The following is a 13169-nucleotide window of genomic DNA, read 5'->3' as shown; positions in this document are numbered from 1 at the left end:
AGGTTCTCTTCCTACACTGGGACAGCCTGTGTGAGTCCCTGTGTGAGTCAGCAGCAGGGGCCCGTCCACCTGAGTGCTGCTGATGGGCATGGAGACCCGCAGCCTTAGAGATTGTCCAGGAATTTAGTCATTTCCAATGAGAAGTCCAGACTTTTTACCATTCAGACAGGTTCCCCTAGTTATTTCGGAGCAGCGAAGGCTGAATGCTGTGTTTCAGATGAAATCTTGCTTTCAGTTTCACTCTGTAAGCTGGCTGGCCTTGAGCAGAGGCCTTGGCCGCGTGAAGACATACACTTGATTGCCTGTACGTCCTGTCAGTAGTGTCGGCTGATAGTTTAAAGTACACTTGCTTAGTTTACCTCTTTCTAGGCAGTGTAAACGTTAAATTGTGTTATAAGGTCGAATTGCTTTGAATTCTGAGTTATTTCTGTTGGATCAAATAAAAATCAGATGAACTGAAAATATATTTGTATAGATGCATTTGTGTGTGCATGCTCATGTGTGTGTGTGTGTGTGTGTGTGCTCACTGACCACAGCACGATTTACCAGTGTGAACATTCATTGGGTCCTAAACTGCTGCTGCGTCATTCTCAAGCACATGATGCGCTCTTAATCAAGGTAGTTGATTTGAAATAATTTTTGGAAATTGCTAGTAGACTTTTTCAGAACATAAGTGACTAAAATTTCCTCTACTGAATAAAAGTATAAATTGGGTAAGCCTTAACTCAGTCACTCCTTGGGAGATGTTAAGTTACATTTTCTTGGTAGATCTTGGAAGAGTTGACGGTGAGTTGTTTGGCCTTGTATACTGATTTGAGTCTGCTTGATGATTGACAATGTGCACTGTTCTAGGGGTTTTAGTCTTTCAGTTGAAGAGGAGGCCACCAGACTATATCCCAAAGAAAACTAAGAAACACGTCGACGGGAAGCTGGCGAGGGGCAAGGAGAAAGCGGAGGGGTCCAGCTATGGCTCTGCGCTTCCGCCTGAGAAGCTGCCCTACTTAGTAGAGCTAAGCCCAGGTGAGAAATACTGTCAGTAAACATTGTTTTAGCTTCAGATGTTTATACTTTCAGTGAATTTTATTGAAGTATCCTTTCTATTGGCTGACAACCTTTTTTTAGACCTTTTTTTTTTAAGTTATTCTTATAAGATGACATTAAAAAAAACAGAACCTTAAGGTCACAGGATATGCATATGTATGCATAAAAATAGAGTTCACGTGGACAGAAATGAATATTGAAAAACAAAGTTTAAAACAGGTGAATATGGAGAGTTGAAGGAGAAGTTTAAACAGTTCATCTTAAAATTTTTTTCTAAAATAACTTTATAAAATACTAAAAAATGACACACTGAAATGTACTCGTAGGACAAATTTAGTAGAAGCAAGTTTGTGTGTATGAACAGTGTCTAGAAAGGTATCTTTAAATTTAACAGTACATGTAAGAAATCCCTCTGTTAGAGGAAGAACATTTGTTTGGTTTTAAAATAATAACAGACTAAGTTTATTTTCATGTTAGACCTCTGAATATTTCTTTTTAGAGCTCTCTTAATTAAGCTAAAGCTGTTGTTCTAAGTTAGCCACAGGGTAGAGAAATACCTTGACATTCGTGCAGAAGCGTTTCCCACACGTATCCCAATGTAGTGTACAGATGTGACGTGTATGTATGTATATGATATTTTATCATTCAGCTAAACGACATCGTTTTTGTTCATTTGGTTCAAATGGTAGTGTGTAATCTGTATTGCGCAGAGCTATGAAGAATGTAGCATTGGGCTTTCCCTCCCAGAACTGCCTTTATTGGTTGTTTTTATTTTTTAAAGACATATTTATTTATTTTGGGGGATGGTGAGGGGGAGGGCAGAGGGACAGAATCCCAAATGGACTCCAGCTGAGCAGGGAGCCTGATGTGGGGCTTGATCCTAGGACCCTGAGATCAGGACCAGAACCAGAGTCCTGAGTCACACGGTCAGCCGACCTAGCCACCCAGACGCCCCGGAACTGCTTTTAGATAAAGCTCAGTTAGGACAGAAAAGGCAGGAAGCCAGAACGTTTGTGTCACTCATCTGTGCTTGCTTGGACTGGGTCACATTTTTCTCTTCCGGGATCCACGGGTATTTGTGTTTGAGGACGAGCTTGGAGCTGCCGCGTAGAAGAGGCGCCTGTGGCCCCCGGGTGAGCGGCGCAAGCAGGGCGGGTCGGGACAGGCCCCTGAGGCGCTGCTCTCGCTCACGCGCTGTGATCCCCAGTCCGCGGGGCTGTGCTGCGGGTGCAGCCGGGTCCGGCTGGGAAGTGTTGCAGGCCGGCTGTTGGCCTTGCTGCCCCTCGATTCTCGGGCTGGAGAAGACACTCATACCCTCACTGTGCGTGGGAGGCCCGTGCCGGCCTGCTGCGCGCTGCGGCCTGCGGAGCTGGGGCCGTTTGAGCTGGCGGCGGCAGAGGGCCGGCTGCTGTGCTGCAGCCCACAGGCGCTCGGGGTCCTCGGGCGTTGGGTCTGCTGTTTAAAGTTTTGCGTTACGTGCTAGAAACTAATGATTGTTTTCTCCAAGTTTTTTGAGGATTTAGGAATAGTAGAACTGCTAAGTATCCGCTGCGCACAGCAGTTTTCAGATGAGTAGCGGGAAGGTGGTCGGCCCGGCTCACAGACTTAGGGTGAGAGTCCATCCTCCGTGACTCCGACAAGTACTGGTCTGTACTTAGGTGTCAGACCCTCCCTGTCCCGGGCCTTCGGGGTGGAGCAGCCACAGAACAGAAGAAGCCCACCAACCGGGCAACTTACATTCTAGTGAGAACTGCCATTTGATGACTTAATTCATGTTTTTGTATTCCCAGCTAAAAACACATATAGACACTTTTGTAGGCGCGGAAGGATGACAGGCCATAGATAAAAATGAATTCTCGAGTACTTGTCACCTAACACGCTTCTCCCTTCGCGGCGCTCTGCTGCTTTACTGAGCCTTCGCCGCGTGGCTGCTTCGGGGAGAGCAGTGAGCGCCGGCCTTTGCACCCCCATAGCAAGATCCCGCGGGGACGCCCGCAGCCTGGCTCCCTTCCGAGGGCTGCCCACGGCTCTGCCGATCGTTCCACAGGGGCCCGTCCTACACCTCGGCGCCCACTGGCTGCAGGGGGAGCACCGGTGGCGGGCCGGGAGGCTGGGCGGGGTCTTTCTCATAGCGGCTGAGCTGTGTTTGGCCGTTTCCATCGTTATTAGTGGAGCACAGGCAGCCTGCTGGACCACCCCGACCTCCTCGTCTGTTCGCGAGCAGGTCGTGCTGGTAGATGTTGATCTGTCCCAAACAGATATGTGCTGTCCTTCCGCAGGACATACCACCAGCCAAGCAAGTACTCAAGGTCGGGCCAGGGTGCAGGAGGGGTCAGTGGGAGGTTTTGGAGATGTGGGTGTGTCCTTACACTGTCTTTACTGTCTTTTGGAGAAATGGGGGAAAACAGTCATTTAATTCTTCGGTTTGGAATTGAATGTGTTCTTTTAACAGAAGGCATTAGCTGACTTGGGTGGTTGTCTTCCAGATGATGAACTAACTTTGCTCTCCGACTGCCCGGTGACTCACCTTTTGTCTTGGTGTTTTCCTTAACAGTGTGCACTGGTTTCTAACACACACACTGCTGGACCGCTGTTGTCTTGTCCCCACAGCTCCGCCAGCTATGGGTGAAACGTGCTTTTTCATCCTTTGAAAGGTGTCCCACTGCAGCTCACCCTCTCCTGTCTCTCTCCTCCTTCCCTCTTCCGCGTGTTCTGCATGGCCTCTGTCCTGCCGCTGCTGCCTTCACCTGGGTCCCGTGCATGTGTTTCTAACCCCAGGGAGAAGGAATCACTTTGCCTACTACAACTATCACACTTACGAAGGTAATGCTATGCTTCATACTACTTTTTTAACTAGAGCACTAACAACCTGTTGGGCAAAATAATGTTACTGGCCAAACATTTTATGTATTGGTTTCTTAATTGATACACATAACTTCGTTCTGAGAAACGTAACATGCCGTCACTTTGGTGGTGTCTAGTAAGTGTGCCATGCGCCACATTCACTATTTTACAGAAGCCGGTTTTACAGAAATGTGCAGTTCTCTATTCAGGTGAAGTCTAGACTGAGAAATTAGACAGGCTGTGTTCCCGTCCTCACCCCCCCCCCCCAGAAAAGGTTAGGAAGAGGGAAAAGCTGGGGGAGGTCGGGGTTGGCAGGGAAAGAGTGACCGCAGGACCCAGAGGTGTGCGGGAGGGGCTCTGTGGTCACACACCGGGCTGTAGTGCTGATGGGGAAGAGGTGTCCCCACCAGTGGCGTGTGTCCGACAGCACTTGGGAAGCTGAGAGGAAGACTCAGCCGTATGCTTGGCCTGTACTCATACTCCCATCTTCCTGTAGGGAACTAGCGGGTCACGTTATGACTTAGGGGGTCCTTGGGCTTCTTCTTGTTTCCTGATTGAAATTCGTTTCTTCTTATTAGCAAACATGTACTTTCTTACGTAGAACACGTTTCTCAGATTTGTGTATCTCTGTCTTCATCATATTTCATAGTTCAGCTAATTTTTGGTTTTATGGAAATACTTTTTTGTCTGTTTTTGTCTTCTAAGTGTTCTATTCTTACATGTTGAATGTGGCAGATGCCCCCCCGTGCTGTGTAAGGTTTACCCCTGTTTAGCAGCTTGTATTTGCTCGGTGGACTGTCTCCAAACTGACAGTACGGACGGTCGTTGGATATTAACTGAACTTGCAGTTTTGGGTTTTGTTCTTTTTAAACAAATATATAAATAAGTGATATTTATCACCTATTTTAATACTCATATATGCATGGAGTCTAAGACCTCCTTTTATTTTGTTTAATTCCTGAAAAGGACTGTTTAATGTTCTCATGTTTTTGTTATTCGTACTGTAAAGGAAGGGAAACGAGAGAGAAAATGGCATTTCCTTTTTTACGTGGTGTGTATAAAAACGCTTACAATAAACCCATCAGAACTTTGGCCAAAGTGCTTCTAGTTCTCCATTTGTGTCTGAGCAGAGTGGGTGTGTTTCCTCAGTGGCGTCAGTGAGAATGAGCTCTCTCGGCCGTGTGCTTCAGGAAGCACCAGGACCTTGATCATTAGTTTAACTGTTAATTCACTGAACTGTGAGCCCTGCGGGGATGTGAATGTGTGTCCGCTTCTTCCCATGCTTGGGACTCGGAGCCCTCGGTCCGCACTCCTTCAGTGGACTAGTCCCTAGCCTTCCCCTCAGCGCACGGCCAAAACCGCACCCAGCGCTGTGCCCTGACGGCGCCCGGCGGTCCCCAGGGAACCGGCAGAGGCCTGAGCAGAGCTGGAGGCAGAGAACTGTTGTCAGAACAAAGGTGCTCTTTAAAAAATTTCCTTATGCTGTGTCCATAATGGTCCGTTTCCTGTTAGTATTTAGAATACTAAAGAAAATTTCCGGTTATATCTCAAATTAAAAAAGGAGCAAAAGCAGAAAAACAAGATTCGGACAATGTGAGTAGTTACTTAGGGACACCCGAATGGGCAGTAATATTCAGGGCGTTCAGAGACACGAGCAGCTTTAGATCGAAAACTGGTGTTTGTGTCAGTGTGTCCCACCGATTGCCCATTCACTATATGATACGTATTTCACTGGTGTTCTAATCCCAGTGCAAAAAAAAAAAAAGGGAAAGAAAAATACGTGTATTGAGTTGCTTAATGATATACGCATAAAACAGATTTTAGAGATTTGCTTCTGGGTGGGGAGTTAAGGGCGGGAAGGCAGGCTGCCTTTCACTGTGTCCTTCCGTGCCTTTGAGATTCCGAACCACATGGATATTTCATATATTCTTAATTCTACATTGTGACGTGAAGAAAAGGCCCGAGAACCCTCTGGTAGAAGCACTGTTGTCTGTGGGAGGGCTGCTTCGGTTCGTCATCTGTAGGGACGAAAGGCACTGGGGCTCGTGCTCGGTCGAGGAAAGGGAGAGAGCACAGGCAGGGTTCCAGGCCGCACTATTCTGTGTTCACTGATGCCCGGGGCCTGGTCCTCGTACTCTTAGAAAGGAGAAGGGAGCGAGATTTTCCAAATAAAAAGATGTTAGTTTTTTTACCTGCCCGCATCTCCCCGACTCCAACAGCATGGTGTCTCGTAAAATACCATGGCCACCGTTCGCGTTACTCACAGTCTCTCCGTAAAGGCTTTCCCTGTGTTTTCTGTTGCCGTGAAGTGTAAGGAAAGCGGGACTGGGAAAGCCGCTTGCCTCTGCCCATGAGTGGGGAGGTTTCGGTGTAGTGCCGTGGCGGAAAAGGAAGCATTGGAGGGAAATCTTTTTCTCCGCCTTTTTCTTTACACTTGCAAATCTGTTAACATAGAAAATACATACTGTCCATTTATTAGTCACAAGATACCTTTCAGAAGCACTCAAAATTAAGAATATTAATGTGAATTTTTTCTTTCACCCCTAAACACGTATTTTTCATACTCTTGTATTTTTAACTTTGTTTTGAAATCATCGTTCATCATTTATTTGCCTCTTTTGCTTTCTCTATAATTCATTTATATAATTTCTGTGCAACCACTTTGCTTTATTTTATTCATTTTTAGCTACTAATCATTCGTTGTTAATAAATTAAATCTCTGTTGAATATATTCTGTGGACCACACGCTGTACTGAGTGCCAGGATCAAGAGATTTTCTTTTAGGGATACCTGGGTGGCTCCGTTGGTGAAGCCACTGCCTTCGGCTCAGGTCATGATCCCAGGGTCCTGGGATCAAGTCCCACATCGGGCTCCTCAGTGGGGAGCCTGCTTCTCTCTCTGCCTCTGCCTGCTTGTGCACTGTCTTTCTGTCTGTCTCTCTCTAAAAAAAAAAAAAAAAAAAAGATTTTCTTTTAAATCTAGCCGTCAAGGATGGGTGGGGGCGGGGGGCAAGGAGACGGAGGTAACCGTGGACTAGGGTCAGCAGTAGGAAGGCACAGTAGCGGTGGTGCTGTGGAGGGTGGAGGAACACTTGCTGGCGGGCAGTAGTTCCTGGGCCCGCCTGTGCTTTCAGAGCAGCAAAGTAGTCTGCCCTTCTTGGGAACTTGGACTCAGCAGCCCTGGAGGGGACTGCTCACCTCCAGGAAAAGGCTCAGATGGCACTGATGCCTCACTTTGGTTCAGGGCGTGGAGTTGGAGTTGAAAATAGAACTGTCTAGAGATAAGGCTTCCTTTGCCGGCGCACACAGTGGGGCTGTCGGAGCTGTGAAGCGTAGATGGTGCCCCGCTTTCTCATGGCTCTCACGGACAGCTCCCCGTCACACAGATTTGACAGGTTTCAGAAATATATCAGAAGTGAGAAATGTTGTGTTTGGAATGTTATTTTGTGTGCTCTACAATTAGCAGCAATTGTAACAGATTTTTGTATTCACCCTGTGTTTTGTCTGAGAGCTCAGACCACAGCACAGCTGAGAGACTGTCGCCGTCTGAACCCTGCGTGAACCCTGCGTGCACTCCGGTGCTTACCTTCTGCAGCCCTCACAGCTTAATTCCTGGTCCCAGGGACCAGAGAGTTTAACTGGCAGCTTAATAAGTGAATCAGCAAGTTATTAAGGCATTAAAGTAGGTCAGAGAGACTCTACGTGGCCCTTTTAGAACTTTGCATACCCACGCTAGGTTGGCTTTCACAGCTGGGGGGTGGTGTCACGATTCATTAGTTCTGTGAGCCATGTTGCCTTGTGTGTTAACATCTCTGAAATGAGAATAAATCTTCGATTGACATCTTGTGTGAGGTTGAGTATAGTTGGTGAGAGGGGAGGAGCGTTTGGGTGTAGGACGGATGACTCGGCCCTGGTTCTTCCTTCTCTCCACGCCATCCCCACCATAGACGTTCATGCACAGGGCAGTGGAAATGTCCGTAGTTTACAGAGGTGTAAAATGACAAAAGCCCCAAAACCCAGTGTCCCTTTCTGTCTAGCCCCCACCCCACACATATCCCACTCTGCAAATCTAAGCACTTTCACTGTAGTTCTTACTGGAACTTACTGTCAGGGGCGGGTGTTGGGATCACTTGGGGGTTCTTCAGTGGGTACATGTGCAGGCCTCATCCCCAGAGACTGGGGTCCAGAGACCTGGATGACCTGTGAGGCTGTACATTGAAAATGTCCGTCAGTCTCTCCGGCACCCTGGGCTCTACAGGTGGACGTTTGCTGGGAAAGCAGCCTGCTCCAAGGGGAAGGGCCGTGTGTCTGCCTCGTAGAACTTCGCTTCAGAATCATTCACAAAAATCCAGGCCTGCGTGGTGCAGAAATTTCTTTTATGTGATAAGAAAATGTTGCTTATAGATGATGATGTTAGCAACTTAAATGAGATTAAACAGAGACTAACGTGTCAATGTCTTAATTTAAATTTTCTATATCCAGTTAGGTATGTGGCATGATTAAAATTTGGAGTTCTTTGAAATGGAACCCTGAGAACTGAGAACCATTAGTTGTTTTTAAGATGACCTTTTGTTCACTTGCTTTGTTGGCTTGCTTCAAATACCATGGCAAGAACATCAGACTTGGCAAATGAAGCTTTTTCTTCTTTCCGCAGACGGCTCCGACTCCAGAGATAAGCCCAAGCTTTACCGCCTTCAGCTCAGTGTCACTGAGGTTGGGACGGAAAAGTTCGACGAGGATTCCATCCAGGTGCATGGGCGTGGCTCGAGCGCCTTGGGCAGCTCTTACATTTGGGTGGGAAGGGGGAAGGGGCCCACGGTTAAGGCCTGCCACATGTAGCGATGCATGGATGGACAGACTGGAAAGATTTCATGTTTTAATATAAGGAACTGCGTACGCTGGGTCACTTGCTTTGCTTCAGCATAAACAGAACGACTGAAATTATGTTCACTCTCCACCTCTGGAAACTCGACCTGGTCGTGATGGTGACTTCATGGGTCTTTTTCAGGATTAGGGGAGATGGCCTGCCCCTCGGTCTGATGCCCGTAGCAGTGGGCGTTCCCTGAACTGTAGGTGCGATGTTAGCCAGGTGGGGTTTTCAGGGACTTAGTGAAACAGCATAGTGTGTTCTTTAAATGGAGGCCAGCGTTCCTTACCCGTTTGAACTCAGCTGAGCTCCGGCAGTCTGCCCTTCCCCTGTGCGGGCAATTTCCCAGTGGCAGATGGTGGGTCGGGTTGGTTAGTGTCGTTTGCGATCCTCACGTGCCCTCCTTCAGCACAGCAGTAAAACACGTAAATGGAATTTGTAATCCTAACGCCCTACCCAGATTTCTTCCTACCTCGCTAGCGTTTGTTAAGGTGACCATGCACTTCTCAGTTCAGATTTACGGTGTGTCTCAAAGCAAGCTGCTCCGTGCTACACATAATGTGTTCTATTACTTTGACACTATTTTGACAGTGTTTACTTATTTTCGTACTGTGGGGAGGAATACACTTAAAAAGCACCAGAAATCTAGTTTACTTTGTATTCATAAAAGAGGAACTCATGGCTCTAAAATGCTGGGGTTTTGGTTTTTGTTTTTATGGGGGTGGAACTCATAACCTTGAGATCAAGACCTGAGCTGAGATCGAGTCAGCCACTTAACCAACTGAGCCACCAGGCGCCCCAGAAATTCTGTTGTTTTTAAATAACGTGTCCTTTATGATGAATGTTCCTTTGATTTTTATTTTAGCTCTTTGGATCAGGAATTCAGCCCCATCACTGTGACCTCACAAACATGGATGGAGTGGTCACTGTCACGCCAAGAAGCATGGATGCCGAGACTTATGTGGAAGGACAGCGCATCTCAGAGACAACCATGCTGCAAAGTGGGATGAAAGTGCAGTTTGGGGCCTCACATGTGTTCAAGTTTGTGGACCCCAGCCAGGACCACACTCTGGCAAAGAGATCTGCGGATGGGTGCCTGACGGCCAAGGCTCCCAGACAGAAGCCTGGGTAACTGCTCTCCATCAGCTCTAAGAGTTTAGAGTGGCTTGGCTTATGTGTCAGAGAATCTGAATTAGGCATACGTTACAGGTTGTTGCAGTTTTAAAATCAAAGTGTGGTTTGTTCTTGTTGATTTGGGTCGGTTGCCGAGGAACGAAGAAAGGGATCCTGACTTTATTGTAAATTGGAAGTTGTGGCTGGTTCTTAATAGTTTTAAATTTTGGTTTTTTAGCCAGTAGTTTATTCTTTTATGAAGCACTGTGGTATTTTATGTAATCATCCCCATATCACCAATTTTTGTGGAGGTGTCTTTTTCTGATTGTGATAAGGACACGGTGTGAAGTCTTCACAGGAGGAAGGGTATCTTAGCTCCCCCTGGTGCCCGTCCGAGGACTTGCACTGTGGCCCTCACCGAAAACCAGAGTCGTTGCTGGCCATCTAATCAAACTTCCTGCCAGGGAAGGGAGTAAAACTTGCGTTTCGGTAGTGGTAATTCTTTAAAGGAATGCGCAGTTTGGCCCCCTTGTCTGTCCTGCAGCCTGCGAGGCGCGGTCCCCACGCACGATGCTAATACAGCCACGGTCTCTGCTCACGGGCACAGCGCTGTGCCCCAGCCACACCGTGTGCGCGCGGTCTCCCCGCGGCTGCCTGCACCGAGCTCTGTCTGTGACTGACCTTTGCTCAGCCTCCCAGAGCTCATGCTCTGGGGCAGGTGGGATTTGTAGTCTCTTCATGCTGGTCTTTCGCCAGTTTCTCAGCGCTGTGAGCTCGCCTGCCGTCGTTCCCGGGGGTCATCAGTTCGTTCTGTGACCATCTCACATCCTGCCCAGAAGAAGGATGAAAGGCGGCTCGTACAAGGAAGACTTAAGGTCTTGCTCCAAGATAACACTTTGCTGATCATCACACATGCTCCCCTAGGCACACGGGACATGGGAAATGTCATGGGCTGCTTGAGACCTTCTGTTCCCGGCTGCTCACCTCTGGCTCCGCATTTCGGCCAAGGACCAGTCTCCCAGTCCCCAAGGAAAACGGGCGTGGGCCTTGACTTCCCAAGGAAGCCCGTTTCTGTCTGACTCGTCCTCCAGCTTTGAACAGAATGTGCCTCTAAACTCATCCTTCCGTTCTGTGTCAGGGAGGACCGGGAGTTTTCTCTTCCTTTTTTAATTGTATTTGCTTATGAGCCATGTCCGTATTTCTTGGCCCTCATCGTGACCTCTGCGTGGCCCCTTTGCTTCACCCGACAGTCCTGTTCAGGTGGTTTCCATTCTGACCTTCCATTCTTCAGGCCTGCATCTTTTAGCACCAGATGGTGACAGGCTGGGGTACGCCTGAGGATCTTACTTGCCACTTACCTGGAGGGTGTTTGGCCAAAGAAGTCTTCGTGTGGAATGACTTCTGGCTGGTTGCATGTGGTTTCTCGGGAGTCTCTGTGGTTTTCCCCGTCATGCTTCATGCCTGAGTGCTGGATGATCCTTACTTTGGTGGTAGGAGTTGCTGCTGAAGTGGCCCGACTGCACCTGTCCCATCACTGCAGCTCGGGAGTTCTGCTCAGCAGGATTGTCTGGTTTTCTGTATGTTAGGTCCCTCCCCAGTTGTTTTGCCACTGTGGCTCCTGCTTTGGAGGCTTGCCGGTGTCTGCTCTCATCTCGTGTCTAGCCAAAAGCAGAATCATACTAAGAACATGGCTTTGGTTTCTTTGATGGAAATACGATGTGAAACTTTATGTGTGTTCTTATGTTTTTTCCTTACAGACCTGGTGAAAGCTGCACAGTGGCGGAATATGCCAGTACTTACACGTCCATCTGTAAACCAGAACGGACTTTCATTTTTTTTTTTAAACACTAATTTTGTCCCATTGTCAAGCTATTTTACAAATGTCTAGATAGATAACCCATGGGTTTTTTTTTCCACAGGCATGTACCTGTGTTTTGTTATTGAAGTATGATGAGTGTCAGTTTCAGGTGCAAAGCGTAATGACCAATATGTGTATGTGTTGCTGAGTGGTCACCACAGCAAGTCCAGTTGCCATCATCACCCACCGGCCATGGGTCCTACTTTCTTGTGATGAGAACTTGCAGCATTAGCTCTCTTAGCAACTTACTAGGACTTTGTTTCTTTTCTCTTTTTTTTTTTTTTTTTTAATATTTTTTAAAATTTATTTATTTGACAGAGAGAGAGATCCCAAGCAGGCAGAGAGGCAGGCGGGGGGTGGGGGTTGCAGGCTCCCCGCTGAGCAGAGAGCCCGATGCAGGGCTCGATCCCAGGACCCAGAGAGGATGGCCTGAGCCGAAGGCAGAGGCTCTAAGCCACCGAGCCCCCCAGGCGCCCCTGGCTGGGACTTCTGATACTGTGTTAAATGAACACAGTGATGACGTGGCGAGAGTGGGCATCCTTGTCTTGCTCCTGATCTTAGAGGAAGAGCCCTCAGCTCTTGATCATTGAGGATGATGAGTCTGTGGCCATGTCATGTGTGGCCTTTACTGTGTGGAGGAACATTCCCTCTCTACCCACTTTGTTGAGAGTTCTCATTGTAAATGGATAGCAGATTTTGTCAAATGCTTTTTCTGCATCTGTTGAGTTGCTCGTGTGGTCTTGATCCTTTACTTTGGTAACTCGGTGGAACTCACTGACCGATGTGTGGATGTTGAACCATCCTTGTTTGCATCCCTGGAATAAACCCTCCTTGATCTTGGCATGTGATCCCTTTCGTGTCATGTTGAACTCAGCTTGCTAGTATTTTGTTGAAGATTTTTGCAACTCTGTTCATCAGTGATACTGGCCTGTAATTCTCTTTTCTTGTGCCCTTGTCTGGTTCTGGTATCAGGGTGATGCCGGTCTCGTAAAATTAGTTTGAGAGAGGTCCCTCCTCTTCTCGTTCTTGGAGAGTTTGAGCAGGATGGGTGTTCATTCTTCGAGCATTTGGTGGAATCCTTCAGGAAAGCCATCTGGTCCTGGACATTGGTTTGTTGGGTGGTTTTCGATGAACGATTCGATCCCCTCACTAGTACTCTGTCTGTTCAGATTCTCTATCTCATCACGGTTCAGTCTTGGTGGTTTGTGTGTTTCTAGGGCTTCATCCATTTTTTCCTAGGTTGTCTGGTTTGTTGGCGTATAGTTGTTTCTAATGGACTGTTAACGTTGTTTCTGGGTACCAGTTATCAAGTCTTCTCTTTTAATTTCTGATTTTATTTCCTTCTCTCTAGTAACTTCGGGCTTTGTTCTTTGTTTCTAGTTCCTTGAGGGATACATGATGCATGTGTTCTTAATTGCAGGTTTCAGGGTCTGTGTCCTCAAAGCCT

At 47.5% G+C, this 13169-nt stretch overlaps 1 protein-coding gene across 26 annotated transcripts in view; it reads left to right on the top strand.

The window, feature by feature from the left end:
- Positions 1-13169, top strand: part of AFDN (afadin, adherens junction formation factor) — a 127279-nt gene that overhangs the window by 51928 nt on the left and 62182 nt on the right. For 18 of the 26 annotated variants that reach the window (XR_014311717.1, XM_082730458.1, XM_082730465.1 and 15 more), the window contains exons 8-11: positions 853-1020; positions 3820-3864; positions 8539-8633; positions 9617-9879. Coding sequence is in view for 25 of the 26 variants with exons in the window: in XM_082730458.1 (XP_082586584.1) it covers positions 853-1020; positions 3820-3864; positions 8539-8633; positions 9617-9879 (571 nt within the window). In the remaining variant the exon portion in view is untranslated. The remainder of the gene's footprint in view (positions 1-852; positions 1021-3819; positions 3865-8538; positions 8634-9616; positions 9880-13169) is intronic. The other 8 variants (XM_082730449.1, XM_082730470.1, XM_082730464.1 and 5 more) reach the window with 1 other exon arrangement.

Source organism: Mustela nivalis, assembly GCF_964662115.1.
Source record: "Mustela nivalis genome assembly, chromosome: 5".
Taxonomy (NCBI): Eukaryota; Metazoa; Chordata; class Mammalia; order Carnivora; family Mustelidae; genus Mustela; species Mustela nivalis.
This window is presented reverse-complemented; position numbering and strand designations above follow the sequence as displayed.